The sequence below is a fragment of the Chamaea fasciata genome, unplaced genomic scaffold (assembly GCF_029207755.1).
Source record: "Chamaea fasciata isolate MVZ Bird 193981 ecotype frontalis unplaced genomic scaffold, bChaFas1.0.hap1 SCAF_17, whole genome shotgun sequence".
NCBI lineage: Eukaryota > Metazoa > Chordata > Aves > Passeriformes > Sylviidae > Chamaea > Chamaea fasciata.
Window position 1 is genome coordinate 10,994,664 of NW_027094102.1, and position 13,034 is coordinate 11,007,697.

Genomic DNA, 13,034 nt, shown 5'->3' on the forward strand with positions numbered 1-13,034 from the left:
CCCCAGCGCTGTGCGGGTCCCCTGGGTGAGGAGGGGACACAGCGCCGGGCAGGAGTGGGAACAGAGAGCCCCGAGCCCGGGACAGCCCCGGCCGCAGGAACGGCCCCAGCTCCCGGGAGCGGAGGGTCCCGCGGCCCTCGAGAGGCAGCCCCTGGCCCGCGGCACCGGCCCCGAGATCCTGGACTTATTTTCAAGATCTCTGTGGCTTTTTTTTTTCTTTTTTTTTCTTTTTTTTTTTTTTTTTCCTTTCCTTGATTGGAGTTTTTGCCTAATTGGTTGTTTTGGGGGGATTTTGCTTGGTTTTGATTTTTTGGATTCATATTGATTTGTTGCTGTTGTTGTTGGGGTTTTTGTTTGTTTGTTATTGTTTTACGGTTTTGTTTTGTTTTGTCTGTTTGTTTGTTTTAGGGGCTTTTTGCTTGTTAGGTTTTGTGTCGGTTTGGGGAATTTTTTTTTTCCATTTTTGTTTGTTCTTTGTGGTTTTAAAAAATATTTACTTTAGGGATTTTTTTTTTTTTTTTTTTTTTTTTTTTTTTTTTTTTTAGGGTTAGGGATTTTTTTTTTTTTTCTGTAAGAGATGTCTCCCGAGCCCGACACATCCATGATACTCTGGATGCTCAAGGAAGAGCCAAAAAGCCCAGTTCCTCCACCCTTGGTGTGATCATGGAAAGGCTCGGGTTGGAATGGACCTTAAAGGGTGCCCAGTGGAACTCCCTCCACGCCCTGGCATCGAGGGCTGCTGGCCGGGGATAGGGTGTGATGCCCGCTGGGACCATTTTGGGTCTCCCAGCCGTTCGGGGGTGCCGGGGCAGGGATGCGTCAGGGCTATTTGAGGAAATAATCACGCACCGGGCAGAGCTTTGGATGCATTTTCGTTCCCTCTTCCCTGATGCCCCCTGCAGCCTTCAGAAGCAGAGCTCCTTCACGTCTTCTTTCGTAACGAACTCGTCTTAGGATGAATAAAAAAAATAATGTTAATAAAAAGAAAAAGAAATCGTTAGATGAATCCCTCACGGTGTCCGTCGTAGCTCAGGTTTTCCCGGGCTGTGAAGATGAGTAACGGCGGCTGCGGCAGCCGAGGGCAGCGGGGACGGCTCGAGCTTTGCAATTGAAAATTTTCCCGTTAAATCCCAGCCCGTCAAGACGCTGCTAAACCCGGGGCGAAGCCGTGCCCCGCTCGGCTTTCTCGACCTATCTGTGCACTGACATGAAATAATTCCCACGCAAAGACAAGGATGCGCCACGCTCAGTCGCCCTCCTCCACCGCTGCCATAAAAAAAAAAAAAAAAAAAAAAAAAAAAAAAAAAATTTTGGGGGGGCCGGCTGGAGGAGCAGCTCGCCCATCCCCGCGCCGGGAGCAGCGGCCGAGAGACCCTTTAGGGGGACAGCCCTCACCGCGGATATTTTAGGGTTTTTTCTGGGGTTTTTTGCACCCTTCAGGCTCTTTGCATCCGATTTGGTTTTGGATTGTGGCTGGGGAAAAAAAAAAGATATTTAGGGAGGTTATTTAAGAGGTTATTTTCTTGAGAATTGGGGTGGTTTTTTCTTCATTTCTGCTCGGTACCTCATCGAACCTGGAACCGCAGCCTGGGTGCTCCCTCCCTGTTCCCTCAACAACGATACTAGGAAATAATTTAGTGGTGGCTTTTCCTCCCATCTGTATTAAAATAATGTTATTTTTTTGCCTTCCAAAGCAGCAAAGGAAACAGAAATTCCTGCCTCCCTCCACCTTTAAAAGAATATATATATATATATATATATATATATATATATATATATACATATATACATATATATATATAATTTTATTTTTTTAACAACGATTCAAAGTCTCTCCCGCCGCAGAGGGGACGTGCTTGCCCACACACCGCCCCCGAATGCCATCGGCCCCCCTGCCACCCTCCACTTGTCTGTGCCACAGCACAGGACCGGGATTTCCCGTTGCTGTTGTCGGCTATGTCAGCCGCTCACCTCGGAAAAAAAAATAAAATAAATTAAAAATCGTAAGGCTTTTAACTTACAAACGAACATGAGCGCTTGGAAGCAAACCGAAAACATCGGTGTTTCGTTTAAAGCAAGGAGAAGCTCGGTTTTAGCTGGTGGGGGCCCAGAGCTCCACACGGAGCATCCCCCGGGTGCCGGTGTCCCCCCCGGCCGGGCGGTGCCGGTGCGGTGCCCGTGCGGTGCCACCGGGCTGCGGGCCCCAAAAGGGCTCTGCGCCCCTCGTCCCGCCGGTTTGGGAGCTCACTGACTCCAGGAATCGTTACACAGAGCTGAGCCCTCGCTCGCTGTGGCGGGTGGCCCGCACCGCTGTGTCCCCCGGGCAGGGGCCGCTGCCCAGGCCGCCCCCCGCCTCCGAAGGAGCCGCGCGTTTTGGGGGACAGAGGAAAGAAAAACAAGGGGGTGCGAGGAGGAAAATCCCGTTAAGAACCTGTCGAAAGCCGCCTGTCCGCCTCTTCATCGGGGCTCTTTTGTTTCTCCGTGGGGAAGGGGCTGGCGGCCGGGGGCCTGCGGGCGGGTGCGGGGCAGGTGAGGGGCAGGTGAGGAGCAGGGCGGGCAGCGCAGGGGATGCGGAGCCGGGCGGGGGGGTGGTCCCGGGCTGCGGCGCTGCTGGCGGGGCCCGGCGGGCTATGGGGGGGGGGGGGCGGGGGCGGGGGGGGAGTGCGGGGGGCTGGGCTTGGCCGGGGAGGCTGGTACCTCCCCCAGAAATGCAGCAATTCTCTCCCCTCTCCTCTTCTCTCCGCGAGGTGGGCGCACTGCGATGGAGACGCGGCGCGCTCTGCCAGGGGCTTGCGCTGCCCGTCTGGTGACACCCGCCGTCTGCTGACAGCCCCCATCCCGCCCGACTCGCCCCCCGATCCCGCCGCGGGGCTCGGCGGAGCGGCGCGGAGCAGCGAGGAGCGGGCGGAGGGGCGTGCGGGCCCGCTCCCCCCGCAGCGGTGTCATGCCCCTGGGCATCCCGGCCGGGAGCCGCCCGCACTGCGCCGGGACACGGAGGTAGCGGCTCGGAGCAGCTCCCCGCAGCCGCCCCGCTCCGGGCGACCAAGCCCCGTCCGCCGCCCCGCCGCCCGCCCGCCCCGTCGGGTCTCTGCATCTCCGAGGGTCCGCGAGCAGCGGAGTCACCAGAGCCGCCGCCATGGCCACCCTCCTCCGCAGCAAGCTCTCCAATGTGGCCACCTCGGTGTCGCACAAATCGCAGGCGAAGATGAGCGGCATGTTCGCCAGGATGGGCTTCCAGGCGGCCACCGATGAGGAGGCGGTGGGCTTCGCCCACTGCGACGACCTGGACATGGAGCATCGGCAAGGGCTGCAGATGGACATCCTCAAGTCCGAGGGCAGCGAGGAGGGCGGAGAGCCGCCCCTGGAGGGGGACATCCACTATCAGCGGGACGGCACAGGGCCCCTGCCGCCCTCTGCCTCCAAGGAGGCCTGCTCCGAGCTCTCCGGACAGGGCAAGCCCAAGATCACGGCATGGGAGGCGGGATGGAACGTCACCAACGCCATCCAGGTACGGCTGCCGCCGCCGCGGGGCACCGGGCAGCGCTCTCTGATCCCGGTCCTGTTACGTGCTCTGTATCTCGGCCAGCAACCCTGGGCTGATTGCAAACCGGCTTCAGGGAAAAGGGGTAAAAGGGAATAAAAGGGGGGGAAAAGAAAGAAATAAAAATAGGTGAAAGACAGAAGAGAATAATAGGGCGGGAGAAAGGAAAGAAAAGGAAAAACAGATTTTAAAAAAGTGGAAAATAAAACCCCCCAACCCGACTTTCTGCTTTGCCCTGCGCCACCCCCGAACAGGGCACAGCACCAGGGAGGGGCCCAGGCCCCAGCCCAGTCACGCTGCAGTTTCTGACCCCATCAGGTTGCCCCAGCAGGGGTCACGGGCAAGGAGGGACAGGGGGCCTGGGGTGACTGGGTTGGTGGTGGGGCTGCACTGCGGTGAGTCCAGTCTGGCCCCTCCTCTGGCCCCAGCTATTGAGGGGTCTTGATGCACTGAGAGGGGCTGGGGACAGAGAGGGGAGACACCGGGGCACAGCCTGGGCACCAGAGCCTTGCTGGCCCGTTGTGGGTGCTGGGGGGCACGGTGACGCGGGTGTGACAGCGCGGGTGTGACCGCGGGGGTGGCACGTCTGCGGGGGTGTGACCGCGGGGGTGGCACGTCACAGGGACAGGGCTGCGTCACTGCGCGTGGCCGCGCTGCGTGGTGTGACTGTGGGCCCGCCCGTGGGTGTGCTGTGCGTGGGCAGACAGGGAACACACGTGATCACCATGGTGCAGCTGAGTGCTCGGCCCTGGGCCTGGGCCCCTCGGAGATCCAACAACACGGTTTCCATTTTGTCTCTTTCTAGGGGATGTTTGTTCTGGGCCTGCCCTATGCCATCCTTCACGGTGGATACCTAGGACTCTTTTTAATAATTTTCGCTGCAGTGGTGTGCTGCTACACTGGGAAAATCCTTATTGCCTGTCTTTACGAAGAGAATGAGGATGGGGAGATAGTCAGGGTGAGAGACTCCTACGTGGACATCGCCAACGCGTGCTGCGCGCCCCGCTTCCCCACCCTTGGGGGCAGAATCGTGAACGTGGCTCAGATCATTGAACTGGTCATGACCTGCATCCTCTACGTGGTGGTCAGTGGGAACCTGATGTACAACAGCTTCCCCAACCTGCCTGTCTCCCAGAAGTCATGGTCCATCATTGCCACGGCAGTGCTCCTGCCCTGTGCGTTCTTGAAGAACCTCAAGGCAGTCTCCAAGTTCAGCCTGCTCTGCACGTTAGCCCACTTTGTCATCAACATCCTGGTGATCGCCTACTGCCTCTCCAGGGCGCGCGACTGGGCCTGGGAGAAAGTCAAGTTTTACATTGATGTCAAGAAGTTTCCCATCTCCATTGGCATCATTGTCTTCAGCTACACCTCCCAGATCTTTCTGCCTTCCCTGGAGGGGAACATGCAGAACCCCAAGGAGTTTCACTGCATGATGAACTGGACTCACATCGCAGCTTGCATCCTTAAGGGACTCTTTGCCTTGGTCGCCTACCTGACCTGGGCTGATGAGACCAAGGAGGTCATTACAGACAACTTGCCATCCACCATTAGGGCAGTAGTCAACATTTTCTTGGTGGCCAAAGCCTTGCTCTCGTACCCTTTGCCATTCTTTGCAGCTGTAGAGGTCCTGGAGCGGTCCCTTTTCCAAGATGGAAACAGGGCTTTCTTCCCCAACTGCTATGGGGGTGACGGGCGCCTCAAATCCTGGGGACTCACCCTCAGATGTGCCCTGGTAGTTTTCACCCTGCTCATGGCTATTTATGTCCCCCATTTTGCCCTCTTGATGGGTCTTACTGGGAGCCTCACAGGCGCAGGGCTCTGTTTCCTGCTCCCCAGTCTCTTCCACCTCAAGCTCTTGTGGAGGAAGCTCTTGTGGCATCATGTCTTCTTTGACGTTGCCATTTTCGTTATAGGTGGTATCTGCAGCGTCTCTGGGTTCATCCACTCTTTAGAAGGCCTCATAGAGGCTTTCAGAACCAATGCTGAAGACTAAGGAGGGGCCAGAGTCGGGTGCAGGAAGAGAATCGCATCGAACATCCGCATAGCCAAATAATTCTGCATCCCTTTAATGGAAAGAGTCATTATTTTCGTTACGTGCATCCAACAAATTCTATGTCATAGAATCTGTAAACTAAGGAAAATAAGAAGAGATGAAAGTGCTCGCCCTGATGTCTTTTTAAATAAGCTCAGATTTAAATCTATTTTTTTGTTATTTAGATTTTTTTGAAGGAAATTATCTGGTGCCCCACCCCTATCTCCTCACTCGTTGCCTGAAGCTTGGCCCCCCACAGACGGCCTGTTGGGAAACAGTCGCAGTTTTCAACAACACTCCTCACAGATATGCAATTCAGTGTTTCAGCAGCTGAAACACAGGTGCCGATCCCATGGGATTGGGTCGCTGCGTTCGCAGACGAAAGCAAACCCCCCGCGGGCGCCCGCCGGGAGCAGGGACCTTTGTTTTAACACTTTGAGGGATGGATGTAAGATGAGACCCAGATTGTACCGACCAGCCCAACAAGCCCAAGCAGCGTCTGACGACCGGTGATGCCGCTTGCCTGCAATGTTTACACCGTAGTCACATAGATGTCAGGACTGCTCGATTCTTCCATCCGAATCCACACCGAGGAATGGCGCTTCCCATCAAATACAAATGTGTTGCCTCCGATTCTCTGGTTGAAATCGCAGCCCTGGAGTCCACTTCTCGGTGACTTATGTTTCGTTTCGTTTTCACAATTGTTATTTCTAAATTATGAAAAGCTTAAAAAAATAATATATGGTTGGATTTGATGTCGTTCAGGATTACAGGAACAAAACTACGACACAATTCATTCTGTGCAATCTACCAGATCCGTGGAGCTGTTTCCAATGTACGTGTGGTGTCATTGTGGTAAATAAGATGAAAAATGTATATCAGAAAAAAAATTCTATCTTTAACATATAATGTGGTACATAAATATATCGAACAATAAAGAGAAAACATAGATGATGAGGCTGGCCTGGTTCGTGGGGGGCTCGGAGGAGCAGGGCAGAGGCAGAGGGAGGTTCATCCTCCCCGTGTCGGGGCTACAACACATCCTCGGGCTAAGGGGAGGCAGAGCCGGGTTTCCAAAGAAGGAGGCATTCAGCTGTTTGCAAGAGGTAGGACAAATTTTTTGGGAAGAGGTCGTCTTACAGCTGGGGGTGGCGGGGCTGCTTTCACCCCTCCTCGCAGTTTTGCTTTCCCCCGTAGTGCTCAGACTCCAGGGACAGGAGTTTGCTGATGCATCCCAAGGTTTTTGTTCTTGGGAAAGAGGGGGGGAAAGATCCCCTCACAAACAAACAAAGGGGGAGAAATAAACGAAATAAAGGGGTGGGTGTACCCCTGACTTGATCCAAACTCACCAAACCCTGCCCACGGGTGTGGAGCGTCGGGCTGACCCCGCTGCGATCAAAGCCGCCACCGCGGGTGACCTCAGCCCCACACTCCAATCCTGTGACCGATAACACCTCGATTTACACCATTTTAAAAGCCGCGACAACTAATTGTCCATCCGCTGCCGATACACAGCGAGGATGAGGATGGGGAGACCCATCGGCAGCGCTTCCGCAGCACAGGCACAACCGAGGTCCCCGTGGGACTCCTGTTATTGCCCCCAAACACGTCGAGCCCCGGTAGGGCTGGGATGTCCCCCCATCTCCCTCGCCCGGTCCTCTCCGGTCCGGTGTTAGCCGGCAGCTCCGCAATGCGGTACCGGGGGCGGGAGGGGGGTGTTGGCACAAGCTGGGAAAGGGGCTGCGGGCGGGAGCGGGGGATCTCCGTGCCCGGGGAAAAAAAGCATTTCGGGAGATTTTCTGGGCAGCCTCCGAACGAAAAGAACAGGGGAATTGTGGGGTCTATGCCGTGTGGAGACAGGGGTGGGTGAGTGTGGGGGGACATCGTGATGAGGCGCCTGCCTCCGGATTAGCCACATCTCCCTCCATGCCGCCTGGGCATATCCAGCAGCGTCCTGCTCCATTCTCAAGCTCAGCCCCATCATCTTCATGCTCACTCCTACCTCCATCCTCACCGCTTTCACCCTCATCACCCCCGCTCCCACCCCGCTGCAGGTGACTCGTGATTGCCGCCCTGCCGCAGGCACCGACAGCCCGATCAGCCCCGTGCGCTCCCCGCCCGCAGCCGGCCCGGAGCCGCCACGGTGGAGCAGCGCCCTCGCCCGACGGCGAGCCCTGCCCGGAGCCTCCGCATCCATCCGCCCACAGCCGGGAGAAGGGATGTGCCCGGCCCGACGCCACCGCATCCCCCCGCCCGCGATGAGGCGAGTCAGCCCAGGATGCTCGATGATCTTGCTTCTGCCCTGAACCCTCTGTTCCAGCTCTGCTTTCTCCCCAGAGCGATGATAAGGGGCCAGCGTGGGAGGAGATCCAGCCCATCTCCCAGCCCAGAGCAGGGCTGAGATATCCCCTCGGATCCGGGGAATAAGAGGAGAGCTGAGGTTCCCTGGCAGGTTAATACACTGCTCTGGCATCTCTGGTTCGCACTGGCTTTACACACGGTGCTTTCAGGGTGTTTCTGCCTCTGTGCTCCCCTCCAGGGAAGCAAAGGGACCCATGCCATGCCACACAGGATGCTCACGGACTAATGTGTCCTGGTCTTTGTGCTTCACAGGGGCCAAAAGTTCTGTGGTTCAGGGTACCTGATGATGGAAACCGTTTTACGGAGCTTTAATTTTGCAGAGGCTTTAAACCGAATTCAGCACTTTTTTCCCCCTTCCCCTTGGGAGCAGAAATTACCCTGGCTGTACTTGGGGCTGTCAGAAGATTTGTGTCGTTTTTGTGACAGGGAGGGCAAGGTCAGGGATCCTCGCTCCTATCCTTCAGGGTGAAGAACAGGGAAGCTTGACCAGAGAGTGCCCCAAGCCCCTGCAAGGGCACCTCAGATCCCTGAGCTCGCCAGGCTCCCGCTTGCAGTGAGATCCGCCGGGCTGGAGGAGCTCCGGCAGGCGCCGGTACCCCCCGGTGCCCGCGGGCAGCAGCAGCCGGCGGTGCCGCTCCCGGGACTGTCAGGGCACCTCCGCGTCTCCCTCGCTGCCGTTCTCAGCTGTGGCAGAGCCAGCGACTCCCCAGCGAGCCCCACCGGGCTTTGTCTCGCTGTCAGCTCTGCTCAGGCGCTTCCCTCCGTGCTCCTGCCGGGAGCCGGCGCTCGCTGGCGGCTGACGCGCGACCGGCTTGCGAAAGCGGCCGGCTCTGCGAGCCGAGCGATAAGCACAGGCTTTGTCCTCTAAACTTGTCCGTGGCCGGAGCGGACGTGGCTGTTGGTGCAACACTTGTGCCTTGGGCTCGGAGCCCGCAGCCCGTCGCAGCAGACATTTTGATGCTGTGCTGGTCCCGGTGAAAGCCTTGGTGCGCCCCGTGCTGTGGGACACGGGCAGCCCTCACAGCAAGGGACGCAGCTAAGTGAGGAAAAAACCCCCAAAATAGCAGCAGGTTTGACTTGAACAAAGCAGAAGTCTTCTGAAAAGCCAGGGCGATGGCAAAGTCTGATCTGTGTTCCAAATGGCTTTTGTCTGTGCTTTGTAGCTTCTGGTCATGTGCTGCAACAATCCTCTAAACCTTCTCACTCTGAAAACCAGACAAACAAAGGCCCTCTCTGCACTACCAGGGAACGGATTTATTTCTCTCTGTGTCTTTACACAGTTCCTCAGACACAATAGGGACCTCTATTTGGGCTCCTCTCCTGAGACATGAGGGTAATACCGGATCTCTGTTGCCCTCACGCATCCACACAGTTGTGCCACCCAACGGGATCATCGGTGGGAGCTGGAGTGAGGTCAGGGCTGAGCCCACTCGTCCCTGTGTGCAGAGGGCAGGTATGGCTCTGCCTCCTCCTCACACATGGAGCCAGAGACCTTGCCTGTGCTGGCTGCTGGATATCTCGGCCTCATGAAGTTTGGATACTCCATATCACATAACCCAGGCTGTTTCAGTAAATGCTTGTTTTGACCAATGTTCTCCATCAACTGATTTTGTACAGCTTTGGAGTTTGTGTTTCAGGTGAGGAGCTGGAGGCTCCACCAGTGACTCCACCAACACACTCATCAGTCAGACTCTTGTTTGGGTCCCCACACAGCGATGTGTGACCACTGCTGCTGGGCTCCTGCAGAGAGGAAGGGAGAGGAATGGGGCAAACTGGGGAGGGCAGGGAAGGCAGTAGATTTGGCTCTAAGAATGCTCCTCTGGGCTCAGTTCTGACGTGCCCATGGGTCTGGGTCCTCCTTGGAATCTCAGGTGTACTTCCTCTGTATGAATGGCCCAGGATCCACAGAGTGGGGGACACACAGGAGGCAGAAGGGAGGTGGTAAGACTCTCACACCTGCACAGATCAAGCACGTAAAAGTCCCTGGATTTCTCACCCCTCGGGGTTGCCAGAGGGCAAAGCTCCCTCTCACTCAGCTCCTTCCTGTCTGGCAAGGTCTGTGGGTTGCTGGGGGATTTGCAACAGGTCATGTCCACAGCCAGGAGGTCTTGCTGGAGTTTGGGAGGTGACCCACGCCTCATTACCTCTGCTGGGACCCAGCATGTGACCCAGCACAGCCTCCGGCAAAGAGAGCACTTTGTTCTGACCCTTTGCACTTCCCTGCCAGCGAGCTGCCCTCTAATCCCCCCAAGGAGGGATTTTCCTCTCCCACTCCAGCTCCCCGTGCCTTGGTCCCCTCGGAGAGCGGTCCAGGGTAATAATTTACTGCCTGCCACAAGCCACTCCTTCGGACTTTTCCTTCGACCTTCAGACTGCATTGCCAAAATAAAAACAACGGGGAGGGAGAGCGGTACAGGCTGCTTCCCACAGCGAGAGCGCGGCAGTGCCCGCCAGCCCCCTGCCGGATCCCAGGAGCCCCGTCTGCAGGTACTGGCCCTTTGCTTTCTCTGCGATGACTGCGACTTTCCCTTCTTTTAATCAGTTCCTGAAGCCCTTCGGGAGCAGCAGAGGGTTCTGTGAAGGACTCGTGCCTTGCTGCCAGGAACCTGGCTGGCCTGTGGAAGAGCTGCTCCCCAGGGCCAGCAGCTGGAAGTGGAGGGGGTTGAGTTCAGCAGTGGGGTTGTTTACCAGCTGGGGAGAAGTCCAGAGAGGAGACGAGCAGTCCCTGCAAACTAGTTGGGAAAATTTCTAGCATTAGCTCTGCTTCCCCCAGAAACTTCCATCAAAGGAACTCCCATCACCCTGCTTGTCCCTGGATGAGCTCCTATGGGGAGCACCATGAGTGTCCCTGATCTGGGTCATTTCAGGAGCTGGCAGATCAGCAGAGACCAGCTGTGTGTCCCCGTGTTCCTGGGCCACCTGCACATGGCAAGGAGCCTTGGGCTCCACTGGGATTTGCAGCCAGCACCAGGAGGGTGAAGTTTACAGCAGAAATTTCAGGTTGTGTTGGCTGTTGTCTCCTGCGCCTGGTGAAGCTCAGGGGTGTCCAGCAGCCTTCAACAGAGCATTCCCAAACCCCTCTCAAGGGACAGGACAGGGAGGGCTGCTCCTGCTCTGCTCCAGAGCAGGGGAACACAGCTGGGCTTGGCAGATTTCAGGATGGCTCTGCTGCTCTTGCACAGGGGCTCACAGTCCTGGCAATGCCTTGAGCCCAGCTTGGACCGGGCTGCTCACTGGATCCTGCAGGTATAACTCTGCTGGAGACAACCTCTGGCCATGCCAGCACCAGTTGCTTCCCAGGATTTGCACATGGATAAAAAGGGTGGAAAATATGGATCCCATGCAGTGGAGCTGGAGCTGGAAGCTCTCAGGGATGGAGCAGGCAGAGGGGAGGCATTCCCAGGGACACTGCACCCACAGCTTCTCCTGACGAAGGCAGTGCTGTGCCAGCAGAGAGGGGCCTGGGGTTGGGCAGTGCAGCTCTCAGAGCCACTTCTGAGCTGCTGAGCCCTGCTCAATCCAGCCAGAAACTGCCTCTCTGCCCTTGTTCCCACCAGGCTGGGCACTTCTGGGGCTTGAGCTAGGGGTGGTGGCTCCATGTCAGTCACACTGACCGGTGCTGCAGGGGAAAAGAGGTAGTCACTACCTCAAAACCAGGTTTTGAGGGGACGGGGTTGGGTTTGTGGTTGAGCATTCCATAAGGACAAGGTACAGTCAGGCTTCTTTCAACGGTGTGTTATTTATTCACTGAGACTGTGCCTACATTTGAAAAGCACTTAGGAGAAAAAAAAAAAAAAGATAAAAAAAAAAGTCCCAGACATTTAATTTAATGGCAATAATAACCTCAGGAATTTATTCTAGAGAAGATGTAAAGGCTTTACAAGACATCAGTAATATTCTGCCACATTCATATTTACAGAAACAGAGGGACAAAAAGTGGCAAGAGTTGCTCAAACCCAATTTAACTGTCCTTTGGAATAAAAAACTGATCCCCAGTGGTGTCCTCTTGTCTCCTTTTTCCAAAACATGGGGAAATATCCCAGCACTTATGTGGGATTCCTTGGCAAGATCAAAGGCAAAGCCTCTGGCAGAGCCCTGGTTTTTGGGAGCTAAAAGAAAAATGTAGAGGGAAAAAAAAATTTAAAGAGCTGTTATGGTCACCAATAATCTATTTAGTCTTTCATGAATCCTCCTAAAAGGAGCAAATAGCCTCTGAACTTTAAAAAAAGAACATCTTATCCTATCCTATCCTATCCTATCCTATCCTATCCTATCCTATCCTATCCTATCCTATCCTATCCTATCCTATCCTATCCTATCCTATCCTATCCTATCCTATCCTATCCTATCCTATCCTATCCTATCCTATCCTAATCTTAGCTCTTACCCAGCAGAGATAACTGAGTAGCCAAATATTTTAGGTCAACTTTCACTGCAGATCCATGGACTCTTGCTTTGTGCTCTCTAGAGAAGTTATTTGTTTTAGCCTTATCTGGACCCTCCCTGCAATTACAATTGCTCAGGACTGTGTGGTTCCACTTCAGTGATACTTTTATGGTTATGGTTATGGATATTGCTAGACAGGGAGATTAGGATTATCTGTCCCTGTAAAAAAAGCATATAAAATATTGTAAGAGAGAGAGAGAGAGGGTACTTCTCTGTGTGTAGAGACAATGGGCTGGACCTGTTGTCCCCACAGGATGTGACCTGTCCTAGTGGAGCTGCAAACATGGGTTTTCTGGGATGGTCCTTTCTGGAGGGATCCAAGTCAGCCAGGGAAGGACCATGCAGCCCTTGACACCTTAAAGAGCTTGGGGAAGAGAAAGGCAGCTTCCCTCCCCTGGGGGAAAGGAAGATATTTCCCAGTATAGGCAAGGCCTGGACACTGAGCTGTGCCAGTTCAGCTGAAAAAAATCCCTCTCTGTGGCCAGAGCTTGTTCCTCCCATGGCCTGGCCAGGTCCAGGCAGGAGCTGTGCATAGAAGGGGTTAAGTTGCCCAAGAGCTGCTCCTCACCTTTGAACTCAGGTCCAGCCAGAGGTTTTCCTGGCACAACTGTGTTCCCTGGAAGGCAGGGAAGCAGCAGCCAGGCACAGAAGAGC

The 13,034-nt window shown here is 55.3% G+C and overlaps 1 protein-coding gene and 1 long non-coding RNA gene across 2 annotated transcripts; one reads left to right on the plus strand and one right to left on the minus strand.

Annotated features, from left to right (window-relative positions):
• Positions 1-341: 341 nt before the first annotated feature.
• Positions 342-2,492, minus strand: LOC136298329 (uncharacterized). Its single transcript, XR_010723294.1, has 2 exons — positions 2,432-2,492; positions 342-949 (listed from the first exon to the last, which is right to left on the minus strand). It is a non-coding gene; the product is annotated as an uncharacterized lncRNA (long non-coding RNA).
• A 210-nt stretch (positions 2,493-2,702) lies between these two features.
• On the plus strand, positions 2,703-6,527 carry SLC32A1 (solute carrier family 32 member 1). The gene is made up of 2 exons (XM_066198763.1): positions 2,703-3,508; positions 4,347-6,527. The coding sequence occupies exons 1-2, from the start codon at positions 3,137-3,139 to the stop codon at positions 5,532-5,534; spliced, it is 1,560 nt and encodes a 519-aa protein (XP_066054860.1). The 5' UTR covers positions 2,703-3,136; the 3' UTR covers positions 5,535-6,527.
• The last annotated feature ends 6,507 nt before the right edge of the window (positions 6,528-13,034 follow it).